Here is a 19,526-nt window from a genome sequence, read left to right on the forward strand (position 1 = left end):
GAAAACTAAGCATATACAGGATTTTAGCAGAAACATAAAATAAATATTTAAATCCCTGGATCTCAGCTGTGTATGTGTCTCTTTGTGTGAGAACATTGTCTGTCTAACACTCTATCGGCGTATTGACAGCACAATAAGATTGTGTGATGTAGGATTTGGGTGCGGGTGAAGTATATCGGCAGAACAGAGTATAGCGCTTCAGCGGATTGTGAAAGTGTAGCACTTTAATCACACTACCAAAAGACAGAGCCCAAAGCCAGCCTTTCTTTGACAGAAGTGTGCTAGGCAAAAAAGGGACATGTTCAGAGTGAGTAAGGGAGTCAAGTGGGGGAAATGATGGGAAAAGCTAAAAGTCTCATGTGATGGAAAGACAGAGAGCGCCTTTAGAAGGTTTTGGTGCTTCTACGTGAGCTGAGAGGTTATCTAAGTATGAGACAGTGTTTGTGTCAGAAAAAAACTACAGCGTGCTCAGTCTTAGAGTTAATGGGTGTGTGTGTGTGTGTGTCTGTCTCAGAGAAAGCTAATGTGTGTGTGGGTGAAAGCACTTGCCTGAAACTCCACTAATCCAGCTAAAAATAAGAACTTGTGCCATGTGACACACAGAGTCTGTAAGATGGCTTCTTCCCGTGAAGAATTAATGGAAGAACAGAAAAGATGCAGTCAGTGCAGACAGACTATGACAAAAGCAACATTCACATGTCTCCTCAGTCAAATGAATTCTGAATGCAACTTAAAATGCAGTTTCAAACATATCTATTAAAAACATTACGTTAAATATAATTATTATTAATAACTATTTAATATGAAATTATAATTAACATAATTTTTCGCCATGACTTGTTGGACAATTTCAAGAAATAACTTGCAAATTATACCATTTTAAGTTGAGTGACATTTGTATTTCCCCTAATGCAATACTCAACTGTTTTTAAGATATTTTGAGAAAAAAAATCATGTGTCATCTTTCATGTGTCACACCATAGGACATGACGTCACACTAAAGGACGTTTTTAAACAAAACAAAAAAGTCTCTTAATAAATCAGTATGTTACTGAAACTTTTCTTGCCCCCGCTGTATGTGAGGAACAGCTAAATATGATTTATATACAAACTATGTGAATGGATTTTTTTAAACTATATGTCTACTTTTTAAGGCATCATCTTGATTTTGTTTATTTTCTACTTTGATCTTTTAGGATCTCCTCCCTTCTGGTGGATTCCTGTTAATTTTCCCTATATATTTCTTGTCCTCTATCTTCCTGTAAATTCTCTCCCTCAATTCTTTCTGTCTCAAAAATAAAGCATCACATTTTATACTTATTTTTATGACACTTTATAACAAGTTTTCTGTAAAAAAAAAAAAAACATCAGAAAATAGTTTAATTAATGATATTATTATATTTAAGAACACTGAAAATTATCAAAAAAAGAATAAAAATGAATTAATTATTAAAAATTATTTTAAAGAGACCTTGTCCTCTGGTGTGACATCGTTCTCCTGTGTGATAGGACAGGCGTCACACCAGTGGACATTTTCTGTCACACCATAGGACGTTTCAGTCTTTTTCCGTCAGTTAATGAGCTTGCTATTCCAAGCTAACCTGTCATTAGCAGTAAGCAAGACACATTTGCATAATTTTCCATGATTATGTAGTTTAACATGCCGTTTTTAATTAAAAAATATAATTTAGGGGTGTTACACCCAAGGACAACAAAACATAACACTTTTGTAGTAGTTCCAAAAAAGTTAAATACTTGAACAATTTTGAGACAAAGATATACCATGTGCACATGGCATGGGCCTCACTGGGGGCTTCGTTAACAGGACCATGAATGGGGTCCTTCAACTAGTTAAAGTTGTCTCTTAAATTTGGTGATTTAAAATGAGGATATGGTGTCACACCAGAGAACATGGTTTTTAGAGACAAAATGTATCAAGTTCCTACACTTTCAGAAATATATGGATGAAAAAAAAATATTGCCATTTAATAAAATAGACACTTGTACAATTATGCCAGAGGTATCTGTATCTGGGCAATAAGCGCAAAGAAGCCACGGTTTACAGTACATTTATAACAGCTAATGGGCGTTGTTAGGCATGACGAAGTGGAGTATATATAGGCCTACAGTATGTGTGTGTGTTGTAAAATTAAGAAATGGTTAGGTTGGGTTATATCATCAAAAATATCTCTATAATCAATATATTTATTGCCTTTAAATGCAATAAATGTAATCATTAAAAATGTTCAGTGACAACAAATTTACCTAATCTGGTTTTGTTGGGTTTTTGTTTTTTCAAGAAATGGTTATGTTTAGAGGTAGGGTTAAATCAATAAATCAATCAAAATAATCAATAAAACTCAATCAAAAATATCTATATGATAATAAAATGTGCCTTACATAATTATAATATAAATGCAGTATAAATAATTTGTACATTTCTAAAGTTGTGTACACGTAAAAATATTATTATTTTTTTATATATACATGATGCTGTGAGCATGTTTATATAATTTCATTGTACGTTACACATACCCAAGCATACAAAAATGCATGCCTAGATGTTACACCTGAAGTACAAATCAAATTGAAAGGGGGGGGGGGGGGCTAAATCAACTATCAGTGAAAAAATATATTTTTCTCCCTTGGCCATGTCTTATAACATCTAGGCCACAAAATGGGCCAAAGACTGCATCTATTTCCCCCTTAAAAATAATAGGATAAAAGAGGGTTATGAGGAGCTTTCATGCTAAAATGTAATGGATGCTCTCTTCACGTGTTCACTGTTGAAATAGAGACCTTGAAAAAAATAGAAGGTCATATCATCCTGCCAGGAAATACAGAAAGAGGGAGAGACAGGCAGTGAAAGTAAGGAGTGCTGCCGCTTAATGGATTATAGGATATGGAAAAAGCTGGATGGGAAGGAGGAAGGGAGAGAAAGAGTGTGTGTGTTCTGTTTTAAGGGGGATAGTGGAGGTGTGTGTGGCGGTGATGGCATGAGAAAAATTCTGTCACATGCTTTAGAATAAGGGCCCAAGCAGCTCTCTTAGACAGACATGGCTGTAGTGCCACAACAACTAGTAGCTACTGTTGTTCATCACACTAGACTGTGACACCATCCTCCACTCTGGCCAATGCTACTTCCTTTCATCCTACCCTCCATGCCTCTAGGCGAAAAACCTGCAGATTTATCTAAACTACTGTTCTGGCTCAAGACTAGTGATATAGACCTACTGTATATATACAGGCCAGACTGATTAACTGCCTGTTTTGAGATTATCAGCATCAGACAGCCAATAACTGTTCCCACTTGGCTTATTAACCCTTCCTTGTGTCAGTTGTGTCCAAAATCTACAAACAGCCTTAAAAATGAATAATAAGCATTTGTGTTTTTTTTTTTTTTTTTTTTAGAATTTTGAGAAAATATTGTTATGTAACTTTATATGAATGTGTAAATCAAAGTTTAGACCATTAACAGATCATATTATTTACATGTAAACATCAAACAATTTATAATGAATTAATTTATTTAAACACTATACAATATGTTGTCAGTCACCTTTTTTATTTTGTAATGTTCCCAGCTTTGGGTCAAAAAAGCATTAGTTGCACATTAAAGCATATTAGAAACATACAAATTAAACATACTCCTTTGCGTGGCAAGTGAAATTTAACATATTTAACAAATAAATATTATTAATATGTAATATAATTTACATGTAAACACCCTACATTTAGAATAACATAATTTCATTATATGCTATATGGTGAACACAACTTTAAGTGTCCTTTTTATGTTTTTCAGCTCTGGATAAATATTTTAGCTTTGGTTGTACAACATATTCAACATATTCCTTTGTACGCCAAATCAAAGTTAGTTTTGGTTCGCTTCCACACTGTAAAAACTGGAGGCTTGTTATTATTTTTCTCACCACTAATTGAGCCGTCTACCTTCAAAGTGCACAAATATGAGAAGCCAATTAGTGCTGAATAGCAACATAAATTAAACATAAGATTTGCCTCTAATTGATCATGGGCAGGACACTTTATTTCCATGAATATTAGAAGTCTCATTAGAAGCTTTATTAGGGGAGAATTAAGTTATCCATAGCCCCTGAAATATAAGTGTGACTGCACATCCATGATTAGATATTATCTTAATTACAGAGACAAATGCACAAGTGAGAGCAAAAAAACTCACCTTTAATCTTATTCAGTCTTAATATTTACAGAAAAGTGCTCCCATTGCTTGAGCAGATGTCTCTCATCTTGCCATCTTTCTCAGACCTCTCTCGGAGCAACACTTATTTAAATAGCCATGAAAATTCACACATGTACAAACTCATACAAATACAGACTTCCACCCATTCCACAAAGCCCCCTTAAAAAAATGAACAAAAATCAACACTTTTTTTTTTCAGCAAAACCAAACATTTTCAACCACACACTGCTCTGGCTCTTTATAAATGTAAATAGACTGTTCCAAAAGTTCAAACACAGCTTTCAAAATGAGCATTGATTAATGAGTATGGATGCAAAACATTTTGTCCACATTTACATGACACTGAAATGACCTCTATGTATTATATTAGTCCTCGTATTATATTAGATTTATTTCTATATTATATTAATATTCAGACTACATAAAATCATACAAATTTATTTTTTTTATGTATATTTATAATTTTGTCTATTCATCTAAGTATTGATATATCAGCATCATTCATAAATCTAAATTTATCATTTTAAGAGCCCTGGGCTAAATTTACTCCAGAGCTGGGTCATAAGTTAATTAAAGCAGCACTAAAAATAACCACCATTTTTTTCACTATTTAATAATTCACACTTAAATTTGAATGACCTGCTACAGTATATAAAGGAGGTTTAAGGACCTTCCAGCTGGATGTTTATTACTTCTGACAAAATGTCTCTGCCAGTCTCTCACGCTCTCTTCCTCTCTTACCTGTCCTTTTCTCTCAATGTGCTTAATGAACCAATAAATTTCATCCATCTCACCCTGTTATATTAATAAGGTAATTTCAGAATCTCCAAATCTCTTCTGAGGAGATCCAGCTCTGGCCTTTCAATCAAACATCCTCTTATCTCCACGGGATTGTCTCCTAACTAACTCCTGCTCTATCCAGCTGCCATAACCGCTGCCGTCTCTCAGGCTCTCCTAATCTCCTGTCTGACCTCCACTCTCTTTCTATTATTGTCATTGTCATTGCTGTGTCTTCAACCTGTTGCCTTCACTAAGGACCCTTATGTCTCTTATATATTCCCTTCTCTGTATTATTAAGCATAAGAATTATAGAGAGATTTTCTTTTCCTTTTTAAATTTAAATGGTTTTTGAAATTATTATTTTAAAGAAAACAAATGTATTTTTGTAATATTTTGTAACGTCACTTGGTCCAGTTTCATATATGGTGCCCTTTAAGTGATTTTTAATTGTTTTGAGTGGACAATTCACACATTTATGTCTTTGCATTGGCTAAATAGATCAAAATTCTTTGCTGAGCCAGTCTGAAGACTTTGATGTGCTTTCTGCCTGTCAATTATTTTGGGCGTTTATGCCACCCGTATATGGGAAGTAGGAATCTGACAGCGTGATAGCTAAAACATTCTTGTTAGATGACATATTTACCTTTATTGTCAGTTGTTAGTCTGTCATGCAGGAATGCTATTTTCCTACTGTTGTTTTTGACAACACTGAGATTTGCTACTGCTGTCCTGCTCCATCGTTAATTAATTTTTGAGGGTGGGTTTTTAGAACAATGGGGCGTATCTGTTCATACTGCAAACAAACTGGTTTCGTTTAACAGTTAAATGTCTGGTTTCATGCATTGTGGAAAAACTGCAAAATTTGCTTACATAACTGCTCTCTAAAAGGCATTTGTCAGTAATATGGCCTACACAGAAACCAAAATAGCAAATATAATGTGGATCCATTAATCTCGCTCATCCTCACTGACCTGTTTTAAAGTGTCATAAAAACAAAGGTTTTTTTTTTCTTTACTCTTCTTTTAATTTTTGGTCTGTATCGTTTACTCTTAATCACAATAATCCGTTGTGCAGTCACGTTCTTCAAATCAAAGCCCATCACAGACAAACCCAAAAGAGACTATTTGTCTTGACGGATTTTTATGTCTTTCTTCCCTCACATTTTTTTTTGTTTTCACCGCTCTATAAATATGATTTATGCTTGATTTATGAAAGCTGGTTACTTTATATTTTTATTATTCAGAGATTGTTTTATATGTTGATGCTATGAAAATCCTCATGAACTGGAAATGGAAATGGATCAAGCAATTTGTTTTATTAATATTTGTTCTTGTTAAATTTCCATCAGACATTTTATATAGCTGTCTAGCCTCAAAGACATTTTTCTCTCTACTGTCTCGTCATCTCCTCATTTCACATTTCAACACTGACCAGAAGCTCTCCTTTTGCTGACCTGTCTTTCAACATGTGCATGTGGGCTTGCGGCAGAGGTTTCTAACACACACACACAATAGATGCTGGCAGTGTCGCTCCGTAAAAGACCTCAATTGGAAATCAGTGGAGAATGAAACTGAATTTGTGAGCCTGGCAACTCAATGCAGGCATGGTAACTTCATCCATCACACAAATCTGCTCTGATTTTCCTTTCTCTCTGAACAAGAATAAAATCATAAGGCCAGCAGGCCAACCCAGTGGGGCTTTCAGACCATAGAGGAGCCCTGTAGGGTCATTCTCGTTGGGTTTGATTGTGCTAAACACTCTGAAACACAAGGTTTGATTGAGTTCATTCCTCATTCACCCATCTTTCTTGTACTTGCCTCCTATAATAAATGGAAATATCTTTCAGTATCTCCTTTTGCAAGCCCTACAGCAATGCAGACATTTAACCGGTTTGTAAAGCCTTTTATGTGGGACAGGCATTATTTATCCGAGATAGACGCTATAAACAGACCCTCATTTTAATGTGTGAACACCAGACATTTCATTAATAAAAGTCTCTAGGTGATGCATCTCATTTGAGACCAGCAGATCAGTATATTTCCATTTTATTCATTCATAACCCTTTGTTTGTGATACAATCCATACATGTACTGTATGCACATACAGTATATTTCCTCATACTGCGTATCAAAACAACATAGGTTTTAGACTTCAAATACGTATCCACTAAAGGCTTGTACATAAATAAAAGGCCTAGCTGGGAGTGACAGTATAACACTGCAGTCCCTTTGTGCCGTTTTTCACAAGGTCAACAGCCTTTACAAGGTGTGACTGTGCAACACAAACAATAGTCAAGCTAAAACTGTCAACATGTGATATCACACGCAAATGCACACACCAGCAGACAATAATACAGATGTGCAACCTCAATACTGATGTGTGTATCTTTATATCAGCATAAAAGCTTGATCCTGACTTAATTTAGGGATGGTAAAAAATAATAAAACAGCTATGACAACATCTGAAATTTACAATATTTTAATGCAGATATTTACATATATTCAATGCAAATGATATATATATTTGGATAAAGCATCTGCTAAAAGAAAAAATATAAATGTAAATATACATATCTTTATTCTGCAAAATACAAGGACATTTTCCTTCACCATTGCTGCATTGTGCTTTATGATACCAGTTCAGTAAACAAGATTCAGTAAGATTCAGAAGTATTAATATGACAATATGGGCAGATATTTTGTCAATTTTTGTTTCACCAATGAAAACAGTTATGAGCAATATTACAGCAGAATGCCATTGTGAGTCTCCAAGCAAAAGAGTTTTTTTTATCTGAATGAATCAGCTTTGCTGAAATGATTGAGTGAACAGCTGCATGACTCACTCATTATTGGTCGGTTCCTTAAGAAATCAGCATGTTTTAAGGAATCATTTGAATGAGCGATTCAAATGACTCATAAAAACAAACACTGTTGTACTGGTGTAACAATGCAACTTTCAGCTGCTTATAAAGATTATGGAATACAAGGGCCAGAGCTAACTTTTGTATATCTATATCTATTTATCAATTAATTATAATATTTGTTTGTACATTTATATATGTACGCGCTTTTTGAAAGCAGATCCTATCATGGAAACAGGTAATTGTGACCCAGAATACCAGGTAATTAGTTAAAAAACAGAAAAAGAGGACGATCAAAATAAAGATGAAGGAGAAAAGGGTACAAAAGGAAACCTCATCTGCAAGTAAGTTCAGCCGAACTGAGACAAAGATTTGCTTAGCCAGCTAAGTAAAAGACAATGAGCCCTTGAAAGCTGTCACTGCTGGTATTATTCTAGGAGGTGTGATCTCTCAGCATGATGTACACACAGGGAAGTATGTGCTGATCTAATGAAAATCCTAACCCTTCAGTTTATACAGTAGGTGCATTATAAAGCTAGAAGGTCTGGAGTGTGTAAGGGCCTCTGATGTGCCCTTGTTATGAGACCACCTTATCTGCTGAAATGGGGGGACATCTACCATCTATCAGTGATGAAATCAAACACGGGTAGGATACAGATAATTGAAATTCTATCCTCCCCAAGGCCTGTAAACAAACCTGCTGAGCGATCACTATCGTGTGCCTGTATCGTCTAGGGTTCAAGCGAGGGCTGTCCGCCCAGACCAGAGGCTCACGAGAGCAGATACAGGGTGAGTACAGGAGACGCTGCTGACAGCAGACAAATTAGTCCAAGGCAAAACACACACTGTACAAGTGACCTTCTGGACTTAAACTAGGAAAGAAAATGAAATACAGAAACATTGAGGCTGTCATTCAACATTATTGAATTTTATAATGAACTGGCTGAGCATTGGAAGGCTGAGTATCGAGCAGTTTGCTGAAGAGGTGTACCACGATAAGTCCTTTAGATGCACCAAACTTAGATGCTCATCCAAGCTAGGAAGGTGGCAGCATGAAGGAGATTTGATTTTCTTCATGATAGAAAATCTGATTACTTAATGAGACATATGCTACAGCCATTACCTTCAATCCCCTGAGCTCCAATGATATCACATTAGCTGAATAATTACCCATAAAACTAGTAGTCAAGCTTTCTGAAAATAAAGTAGCACAACCCAGAGATTAAAAAAAAAAAAAAACATTTAATGAATCTTAGTGATATCCTTAAAAATTATTTGTTAGAATCCAGTTTTTGCAGTTTTTTAACACTCCAAAAAACAGCAACTTAAGTGATTTTGATCATTGTAAATGATAGTTTTTTTTTTACTTTAGTATGCTATTTTGTATAACATGGGCATTAATGTGAACATATGTGGGGTCATTTTCCATCATCTATATAGGCCTATATGCAATGATTTTAAGTTCAGATTTATATTCAGTGAGTAAACAGAAAATTGTCATGCTGTCATATAGCAATAATTAAATATTATTAACCTACTGTATGAATTATATTGGGAAAAGTTGATCTTAAAACGACTATAGCACAACATGATGCATGAATCTATGTAGTAGACTAGCCTTTTTATAAAGCCTCTTATAACTCAATGTTTTACCATTAACCATACTTCTCAGTGATGCTAGTGCAATCATAAATTCAGTTAAAAAAAAACTGAATTATTCAACCATGCTCTTTATAGATGTCCTTTATGTCGATGATTCACATGACTGATTCTGAGTCACTGAAATGATTGACTGCAATGACTCTTTTGAAACTAAAAGACCTCAACAGTGACTCAACTCTGAGATCCGTTGTAATGACCCAAATTCTACCTTCCCTGACTCACTCATCTGAACCAGCATTGTGAAGATCAGAACTTTGACTTCCTGTAATGACCAACAGCAGGCACTTCAGTGAAATATTATTGATCGCAGCTTTTACATGTATAATGGCTTGTTAGACCTCATGTGAGGCTGCCTAGCATTGAATAACAATACTGTGGGACAAACACATTATGTTTTTCAATGAGGTCTATAGTGTTCACATCTGACTAAGCCATATTGCATAACAAAATCTTGGACTATATGCTGCTATGCAGGGTAATCCCTAGCTGACGTGGGGCCCGGTGTAAGGTAGGAATCGGGGCCCCCCTTGGTCCATTTGTGATCGCATTCTGGGGATGGGGGTGCGGGGGTGGAGTGTGGGTCCATTCGCCATGAGGCCTAATGCGACCGCACCAGCTGGACCCCACTAAGGACGGCCCTACTGCTACGTTGACAATGTCAGATGGCTTTTCATACATCATCATACATGCTATACTGTACATCCCAAAATAAATTTTCACTATACATTTTTCTTCTAATTTCTCATACTGTGAAATAGTCAGGTCAAATCCATACTTGGTTTTATTTTCTAAAGCTTTTAGTTTTTTTCCTATTTATTTAAAAGCATACGATAGCAAATGCAATTGTCAGAATAAGAATGGACAAAGGAACAGATGTTTTTCCTTTTGTCACCTACAGCAGTAACTCTAGCTGTTAACTGTGGTTTCAGAGCATGTTGTAAATAGTCAGGGATCAGCTTGGATCAATAACTGAGGGAAATTGGATGGGACCTTTGAAAGATACCTCTTTGAACAAGGAAACATTTTATGGCAGGATGGCTATAACAGGTTTCTTTTGTTTCATCCAGTCTTAAGTTAATTGTATGCAAATAAAACTCAAAAAAGCCAATTTCTGAACAGGAGTCAGATTTATTGCAATTCACTTGTTTATCAACAGGCTTTTGAGTAAAACAGCCAAATGAAAGAACCCAAAGAAACCAAAATATGGTGAACTATACGAAGTTGTTTTTACTTAATCGTATTTGATTTTACAATGATAAATTAAGATAAAGTATTTCCATAATCAGGTGACATGACAAATACGTTCATTGTGTTTTTCGACCTTCTGAACAGTGCATCCCGCGTTCGCATCCGTTATACCAAAAGTCACCTTGGAAGATAAATGAGTGTCGCGAGAGATGGCGCAAATGGAACTGAATATCCTATGGCCGCAAGACTGCACACAACCTCTGACTTCCAATGCGAACGAGTCACATGATTATACTACGGCAATGACACCGCTTTATTTTGGTCCATCAGACTCTTGAAGAATATCTATAATTAGAGCTCGTCTCGTGCGGCCGATTTTGACCGAAAGTGCACGAATTCCTTCGGGTTTTGGGTCTCGCGACAGGAGCTCTTGAGCTTTAAAGCAGGCTAAAATGAAGCCTGTGATTTTTTTAGGTGTCCCATGCAGGATATGGTGATTTTAGAAATTCTCCCTCACTTTAAGAGTATTATCACCTGACATACGCACGGGGATTCAGTGCAGTGTTTGCTGGAAATTGCATGACATAAAAGGTGCATTATGATGCATAACGTTTTTCTCAAGGTGAGATCCGGACACCTCGCGCTCTTACCTTCAGCTGTCGCCTTGCCATGTCTGTCGGCTGCTTGGCGTTGAAGGGATAGGCGATGCATCGCATCACAAAGACATAGAGTTGCAGCTTCTTCTTTCGTTCCTCTTCTTCCCGCTGCAGTTTCTCCACGTCTTCCTTTTCCTGCTCGCTGGCAGCCGACGGGCTCGGGCTGGATGGTCGCGCACTGGAGCCTCGCGTTGCGGGCTGAAGCCTATCGGAGCTCTCGCTGGTCCTGCTGGGGGAGATGCGAGAGGAACCGGACTGAGGAGCCATCACCTCTCGGCTTTCCTCCTCCACTATCCCGTCCGATTCCTCTTCGCTGGAGGATGGATCCAACATTTTTGCTCTCGGACGGCGCTCGCCTAACCGTACAAGTGAATTAAACGCACGATGGGATGTTTACGGCGTGGAAACCTATCAGTTTGTTGACGTAGCGTTCGGCATTCAGAGGGCTGGTCGACTGGCGGTGAATTTTTAATCTCCTGAAACACTTCGGGTGCGGAAGCAGACACTGCAATCTCTTCACACGGCCAGAGCAAAGATGCTGCTGCATACGTGTTCTGTGCTGTGCCTCCGTTCGCCAGTCATTGCGAGAGACTCGGGAGGAACTGGGATGGGAGGGGCGCGCGCAATGAAAAGAGCGAATGGTGGCCACTTCCTGCTGAGTCTCGCGTGAGACGCAGGCGCTGTCCGCGGTGCTGGATGAAAGAGCGGGTCATTTCGGTCGTAAAAATGGTGAGGATCGTTGACACCGAAAATGTGCTGTTATTTCATTTGACCTCTGGACTTTACTCACAGGACAGGGACTTGCCAAATTACATCACCATATTTCACATATTTTCACAAGTCATCACAATTGTGAACTATTTCTGTAATTAGTTAACTATCCCCAATGTTGGGGAGTAACTAGTTACATGTAAGTAAATTATGTAGGGTGAATTCAGGTAAAGTGGGCCACTTTTTGTAATTCGTGTAATTAAGATAACTAGATGTTTTTTTATCTACTTCTTCTTTTTTTTCTTTTTTTTACTTTTGTTCACTTTAAGGTCCAGCAATAATATTTCAATTTGAATACAGTTCACATAAAGTGTTATTTGCAAGATATATATCAATAAATATTCTGAGGTCATGTACTCCAGACAACTTTCTTTTCAGGTAAAGTGGGCCAGCTGGTCTGGTAAAATGGGCCATCCCTTATTTATCAAAAAAAAAAATCCTTCTGCATCTTAATTAAAAACACATCTCTGGACCACAAAACCAGTCATAAGTCGCACAAGTATATTTGTAGCAATAGCAATAGCCAACAATACATTGTATGGGTCAAAATGACTGATTTTAAGTACAGATCATGTTCCATTAAGATTAAGATATTTTGTAAATATCCTACTGTAGATATATCAAAACTTAGTAGTATCCATTGCTATAAGGACTTTTTTTTTGCACCCTCAGATTCCAGACTTTTCAAATAGTTGTATCTCAGCCAAATATTGTCTTACGCATCAATGGAAAGTTTATTTATTCAGCTTTCAGATAAAGTAGAAAAAAAAAACGTTTAATTAAATTACAGTTACTTATGAAAATGTTAACAATTACAAAGGAGGTTATATCTGTAATTTTCGCAACACTGCTAACTCCCATAATTTATTAAAAAAGTAGTTTTTTAAAGTTTTTTAAAGTTTTTTAAAGTTTTTTAATAAATTATGGGAGTTAGCAGTGTTGCGGACATTACATTTCTTCACCTCAGTAGTCTTTCTTTGTCCAGCACCTGCCAGAAGGTGGGATGTGCACACAATAACTCTTTTTAACATATATCTGTAATTTTTACACACACCCCCACATACAGATTTAATTGACTTATTGCATACATTTCAGTGACTGCTCTAAAATATGAGACACCAATGTTTCAGGAGTTTAGGACACAGAATAGGACACATGCTCATTCCATAATTGTTTTATTTCCTATTTGGGATTATGTATATGCTTTATTTTTTTAAGATTAACTCTCTTTTTTTCAAGGAATTGTTAGATTCCAGTATCATATATTAAACTATCTCTTGTTATGATTATAAATCTGCATTTAACCTCGGAACAATCACAAAGTGAAAAGAGGTGATTAAGTCTGAATTTGTGGCTTGCAAATTTGTGGCTTTGCCTTCAAATGTAATTTTTATAATCTTGATTAAATTTGATGAAGGATTTTTATAAATCAAGCGACAGTAATCAGTGTTGTGTATTACAGTAAGGTTATCCCTGCGTAGTTTACATATTTAAAAATTATTAACAGTTGAAAACAATAGAAATTTAGAAATCAAAATATAATCAAATATATTCAGTTACATTACTTTAATAAAGTAACTAAAATAGTACACTACTTATTACATTTTAGATAGGGTAACTTGAAGTCTGTCGCCTATTACATTTCCATTGTAACCTTCCCAACACTGGCTACATCCTAAAACATCGTAAAACACAATATATACATAAAATAGCCTATATCCTATTATGTAATTTTTTATGCTTTTACACTGAAAAAAAAAATAGTGAAAACAATTTTCACTCTGAAATTGCTAGAACATTTTACAATCAATTACAAAGAATCTTCTGTGCTTCTTGTGGTGACTATAATTTGTTATTATTCATAGGCTGTATTCTAGTCAAAATATCATAATTTGATATGACTGAATCAACCTGAATACATTAAACCAGTGAAGGTGATTTTAAAGTTCAGAAAGCCAAAATGAAAAAAATATTTATTTATTATTATTTATTAAGTAGACATGACATTATCCAGTAGTTTGTGTACTGTTGGACTAAATTTGGATAAATCTTTTACTTTTTACACCTCAGAGTGACTGTCCTCAAATGTTTTGCCATTTAGCAGAAGCTTTTCTGTCCAATGCGAATTCCCTTACTATGGCAACAGACCCTCTGGAGAAGCCTGGGGTTAAGTGTTTGACTCAAGGCGCTTTGGTGGTAGGGGTTTTGTTTGTAGTCTAAAGCAACACGTCCTAAGGTCATTTTGGGGGCTTTTCTGGAGGAGCAGCTAGTCAAAGAGCGACAATATCCCAACATAAGGTGTTTCCAACCGTATCCACAGGGGACAAAATCAATAAACAGCAGACACAAAGAAAGAAAATCAGATAAATTATGTTGGCAGCTGATAAAAGGATTATTACTCTTATGTGAACCCTGCTCTTTCTCAACTATGACATGTTAAACAACATTCACGGTAAAAGATTTAGGATCTTTTGCCTTCAAAAACAAATACATATTTCAGTTAGTTTTTGACAGCACTAAATTTTTTACATTATTTGCTTACATTCTTGCCATCTCGTGACTGTGACAAATTTTATCATCACACACAGCCCTGCAGCAAGAATTCATCCTTGACTATGTACAGTCATATAGCCATATATCCAAAGGCTTATGTGAATTTTCCTGATGGATAGGGGAAATGTACTTTAGTCGTGTTGACTGCATTTTGATCATTTATCAGGAATATTCACCCACTATGAAATCAAAAGCAAATAGTGCAGATAGACAGTGTTTAACATGACAATTGTGTAATAAGTATACAGAGAGACTTCAGGACTTGACTTTGGACAGTTCATTTTAATAAAATAAATAATTATCACTGTTAATATATATGGGTGTGTGTAATTTACATTTTAAAACAAAGTGTTCAGTTTACCACAAACCTTGTTTTGCTCATATAATTCAAAAATTCCATTATAAACCCCCATAGGGAAAAGTATTCCAGGTTTTAACGTCACATCTGCAGCACTCTATAGTAATGTATTAAACAAAAAGGTTTTAAGCATGAGAAGGCTATAATCATAAAAACATTGTTTCTGAAACTACTCAATATTGACATGAATAATCTCTCACTGTGTTCATCTATATGTTTTCCTTTCAACGGATTACTAACAAATAACCACACTCTGATCATTTAGTGAAAATATGATTTTGAAACTGTAACATAAACATCATATTCTTTATGTATAATAAATGTCATCATCACACACAGCCCTGTGGCAAGACTTAGTCCCTGGCTATATAGTCATACAGTATATCGAACGGCTTATGGGAAATTTTCCAGATGGATGGGGAAATGTACTCCAATCATGCTGACTGCATTTTGATCATTTATCAAGATTATTCACCCACTGTGAAATCAAAGTAGAGCAACAGATAGTCAACATTTGACAAAGACTTCTGGACTATTCATTCTAAGAAAAAGGATAGTGAAAAAGTAAAAGAAGATCCTCTATAAAAGTTGGCAAACAGAAATACCCTTCAACTGTAACATGCACTTTGTTCTTTGGGCTTGCCAGAGAATTGGCAGTTAAGACTATAAATATAAAGTCCCGATGGTTCAGACTATCACACCAGATGTTCAGTTAAAGCGGTGCTCTCCAAAAACATGTCTGCATGTTCACACATTTGCTAAATATAGCTCAATGAGTGTTCAGTTTATTTCAGAATAATCACACTCCTCGAATGTGTCGATGAACCTAACTGATATGGAAATATGTTCTGCTGCAACAAAAGCAATTATACAGTACACACAACAACCCACTTTTTTATTGTAAGGATATCATATTCTCACCGAACATATACTCACTCACTCACTCACTCACTAATTGAATACACGTTTACTAATGCTTTTTAAAAAATTAATAAAAGAATCTGTTCTCAAACCAAATGACTGCTTCATGTCTGGCTCAGTCAGGAGACTGGTTCATCAGATTATACAGGCCATGAAAGATTCTCTTTGGAGGTCTGCTACAGGTAGACCACAGGTACCACCCCACTTCCTGTTCGGGCTTTCTCCAGTGGATGTTGGCACAAATGGTTCTCCAAGTCCCCCATCACCCCCCCCCCCCCCTTGCTCCATCTGCAGCAGCACTCTCTCTGCATCTTAACCATCAATAATTGATTTGAGCTTCTCTCTGCCCTGCTTTACTTCAGCTTCAATGTATGTCTTGCCATCTCTCTGATGGAGGAACTTGTATAGTAAAGCTAATATTGGCTTGCAGTGTTTTTGGCTTGGAGAACAAATCCATTTCTGGTGATGTTTTGTATTAGGGCTGTGAATCTTTGGCAAGGCAGCGATTCGATTCGATTACGATTCATAGGTTTTCGATTCGATTCAAGAACGATTTTTGCAATTTTAGAACGATTCAATTAGATTCGATTCACAATTAAATTCGATTTGATTCGATTATAACGATTCGATTCTGCATTCTTTAAGTGCATTCATGGGATTATTTAAATGCTTCTACTAAATTCTTTAAATGCTTAGTCAGGGGGCAAATTACAGTAGCATTTATGGTTAGAGAACCATAGGTTATAAAAAAAAAAACTTTTGTCCATTGTTAAATGATAGTTTTATGATGCGACATGGCATACGTAAAAATGTATGTAAGCCAAGTTTTTAAAAAAGAGCTTAAAGAGTATTATGTATAAGCTAACATTTTGCCACACCAGGGGCGTAGCCATAATTTCAGAAGTGACAGAAATGTCAAATACAATCATTTTATGTATGTAGCCTATATAATATTAATAATAATAATAATAATTATAATTATAATTTTTTTTTTTACAAGGAATTATCTTCTTTTTTAATTACTTTTAATTAGCTGTAATAAATCAAATAAACTGCTGGACAATGATCAATCATTTGTAATCGATATTTTTTTCCTAATGGCAATTTTATGATTGTTTTATATACTAGGCTACATTTAATTAGCAATTATTTAAATTTTCTGCACAGAATAAGGTAGAAAATATACTTTATAGTTTCTGTACTGTAATAAATGTCTATTAGCACTGCATCATTCATAAATTGTTTGTGGATTTCATCAGTTCATTCTGCTTTTATTAAGTTTAGCTGCAGATATAGCCTGGCACGTCTTTGAGAGCGAGATCGCTTCTCTTTCAGTGTGAAAACGTCTTCATCTCTATTTAACTTCTTCTCTCCTTCAGCGAATGATTCTGAGAGAAAACGTGCCAGATGTCCGTTTGCTAATGAAACAAACGCTAGGCTACTTTCATGCATATTATCAGATAAATCTCGTGCTCTTATTTGAAGGTCGTTGTTAATGCTGTGGTTAATTTTAAAAGTTTCCTTCGTATATTCGGTTCATCCGCATTGTTTAAACACATTTATCATTCAGTGGAACTGTGCGTATGATTTAGACACTTACATTTCTGCTCCGTCCATGCAATAAACACAGCTGTCGACGGCTCCGGTAACTCCGTCGGTAAGATGCAGAGAGCCATTGACAAACTACAGAAAAGTAAAACTACTTCACGTTAGCATTACTGGCCACGAGTCCTATAGATCACACGTCAGCTGCGTCAGAGACGAACGGAGCGCTAGCGCAATCCTGTGACAGTCTCAGGCGGTAGGCCTAAACAGTGGAGCGCGTGAAGGACAGATAAGAGACACGATTCACGAACACTCTTCAAAGTCTCCATTAATTCGTGCGTGTAGTAATTTAATGTGTATACATTTTGAAAGCATTGAATCGCTATAAAAATCGGGTTCCTTTTCAGGAACTCGAGCTGCGTCGAAACGCTTTTGGGGAACGTCCCTGACGAGACCGACTCTGAATATCGTGTGCAATCAGTCCATCGGAAAGGCGTGACGTCACGGGCGGGGTGACGTAGCGACCAGGAAGCTATAAAAGCACGTGCCGTGCAGCTGGCTTCAGCTTCGAATCTGTCAGCAAATGCTAAAACAGCTCAATATGCCTAAGCAGAAGCAAAAGACCAAACATTTGAAGGGCGATTCCAAGCCGCGTTACAGACTGTGTGTTCCTCCCTGCACTCGCTACATTACGAGCGGGGATACACACAGGCTGTGCGTGGCTTGCCTGGGATTGAAGCACGCTGAGTCGGCTCTCGAGGGGGCCGACTGCCCGCATTGCGAACGTTTGCCAATGCGGACGCTTCGATCCCGGAGGGCTCTCTTCGAGGAGGGAGCCTTCACCAGCGTTCCTCGCGGTGCTGGCCCCGCTTCTGCCGAGGCAGAGCGGCTGCTGCACTCGTGGGGTTCGCAGGTGGATCTGTCAGAAGGAATGGAGACGGGCCAGTCCTTATCTCCTTCCTCATCTGCCAGATCCGGCGCCCAAGCCCTGGGTTCGGAAGCACGCTCGTCGGTTTCTTCCCCCCAGGGTGAGGGATCAGCTCTTCACCTCTCGTCCTCCGAGGAGGTCGATGTGGAGACTGTTGCTGGGGATTCGCCACCCCTGTCGCCCCAGTATGAGGAGCTTTTGGAGGTGGTCACGCGTGCAGTAGATAAATTAAAAATCGACTGGCCTGCTGAAAAACAGACTGAGCCGCAGAGAAGCAAATTAGACGAACGCTTTCTGCGGCCGAAGCAACCACCTCCATGTCGGAGCCTTCCGTATTTTCCCGATCTCCATGATGAGTTATCGAGATCGTGGAATCACCCGTATTCGACCCGCCTCTTTGGCCCTGATTCACTATATTATGGCAACGTGATGGGGCTGGGAGAGCATGGTTATAGAGCGATGCCACGGGTTGAACAGACGCTCGCGGGCTATCTGTCACCCGGTTCGGCCTCGTCTCTAAAGGCTCCGACATTGCCCACTAAGCCGCTCCGAGTTACATCATCGCTAGTGGGCAAAGGTTATGTGGCAGCAGGTCAGGCTGGGGCATGCCTTCATACTATGGCAGTCCTGCAAGCTTATCAGGCTGACCTGCTGAGAGATGTCGATGAGGGGGAGGGGATTAAGTCTGAAGATATTGAAGAACTCAGAAAGACCGCTGATCTCTCCCTCCGCGCCACTAAGGAGACCGCTCGCGCAATTGGGCGGTCTATGGCAGCCTTAGTGGCCGCGGAGAGGCATTTGTGGCTGACCCTGTCAGAAATTAAAGAACGAGACAGGGTCTGCCTCCTGGACGCCCCGCTTCAAGCCTCGGGCCTGTTCGGCGACACAGTTAATACTGTCGTCGACAGGTTCCAGGAGGCGCACAAGCAGGCGGCGGCGTTCCAGAGTTTCCTCCCTCGTCGCTCTCGTGGTGCATCTGGGCGGGAGATGACCACACCACATACCGGCTCCTCACACCGGGAAGCGCAAAAGCAGAGCGTCGCCACTCGTGCTCCCCCACGTCGGGACCGAGGGCAACGACG

At 37.8% G+C, this 19,526-nt stretch overlaps 1 protein-coding gene across 7 annotated transcripts in view; it reads right to left on the bottom strand.

Annotated features, from left to right (window-relative positions):
• The window catches only part of LOC132160947 (calcium-dependent secretion activator 1-like), an 81,709-nt gene extending 69,741 nt beyond the window's left edge, over positions 1–11,968 (bottom strand). For 5 of the 7 annotated variants that reach the window (XM_059570700.1, XM_059570699.1, XM_059570698.1 and 2 more), the window contains exon 1: positions 11,363–11,966. In XM_059570700.1, coding sequence (XP_059426683.1) covers positions 11,363–11,701 — 339 coding nt within the window. In that variant the 5' untranslated portion in view covers positions 11,702–11,966. Of the gene's footprint in view, positions 1–11,362 lie in introns of all 7 variants that reach the window. The other 2 variants (XM_059570702.1, XM_059570701.1) reach the window with 1 other exon arrangement.
• Positions 11,969–19,526: the final 7,558 nt, after the last annotated feature.

This window comes from Carassius carassius, chromosome 17 (assembly GCF_963082965.1).
Source record: "Carassius carassius chromosome 17, fCarCar2.1, whole genome shotgun sequence".
NCBI lineage: Eukaryota > Metazoa > Chordata > Actinopteri > Cypriniformes > Cyprinidae > Carassius > Carassius carassius.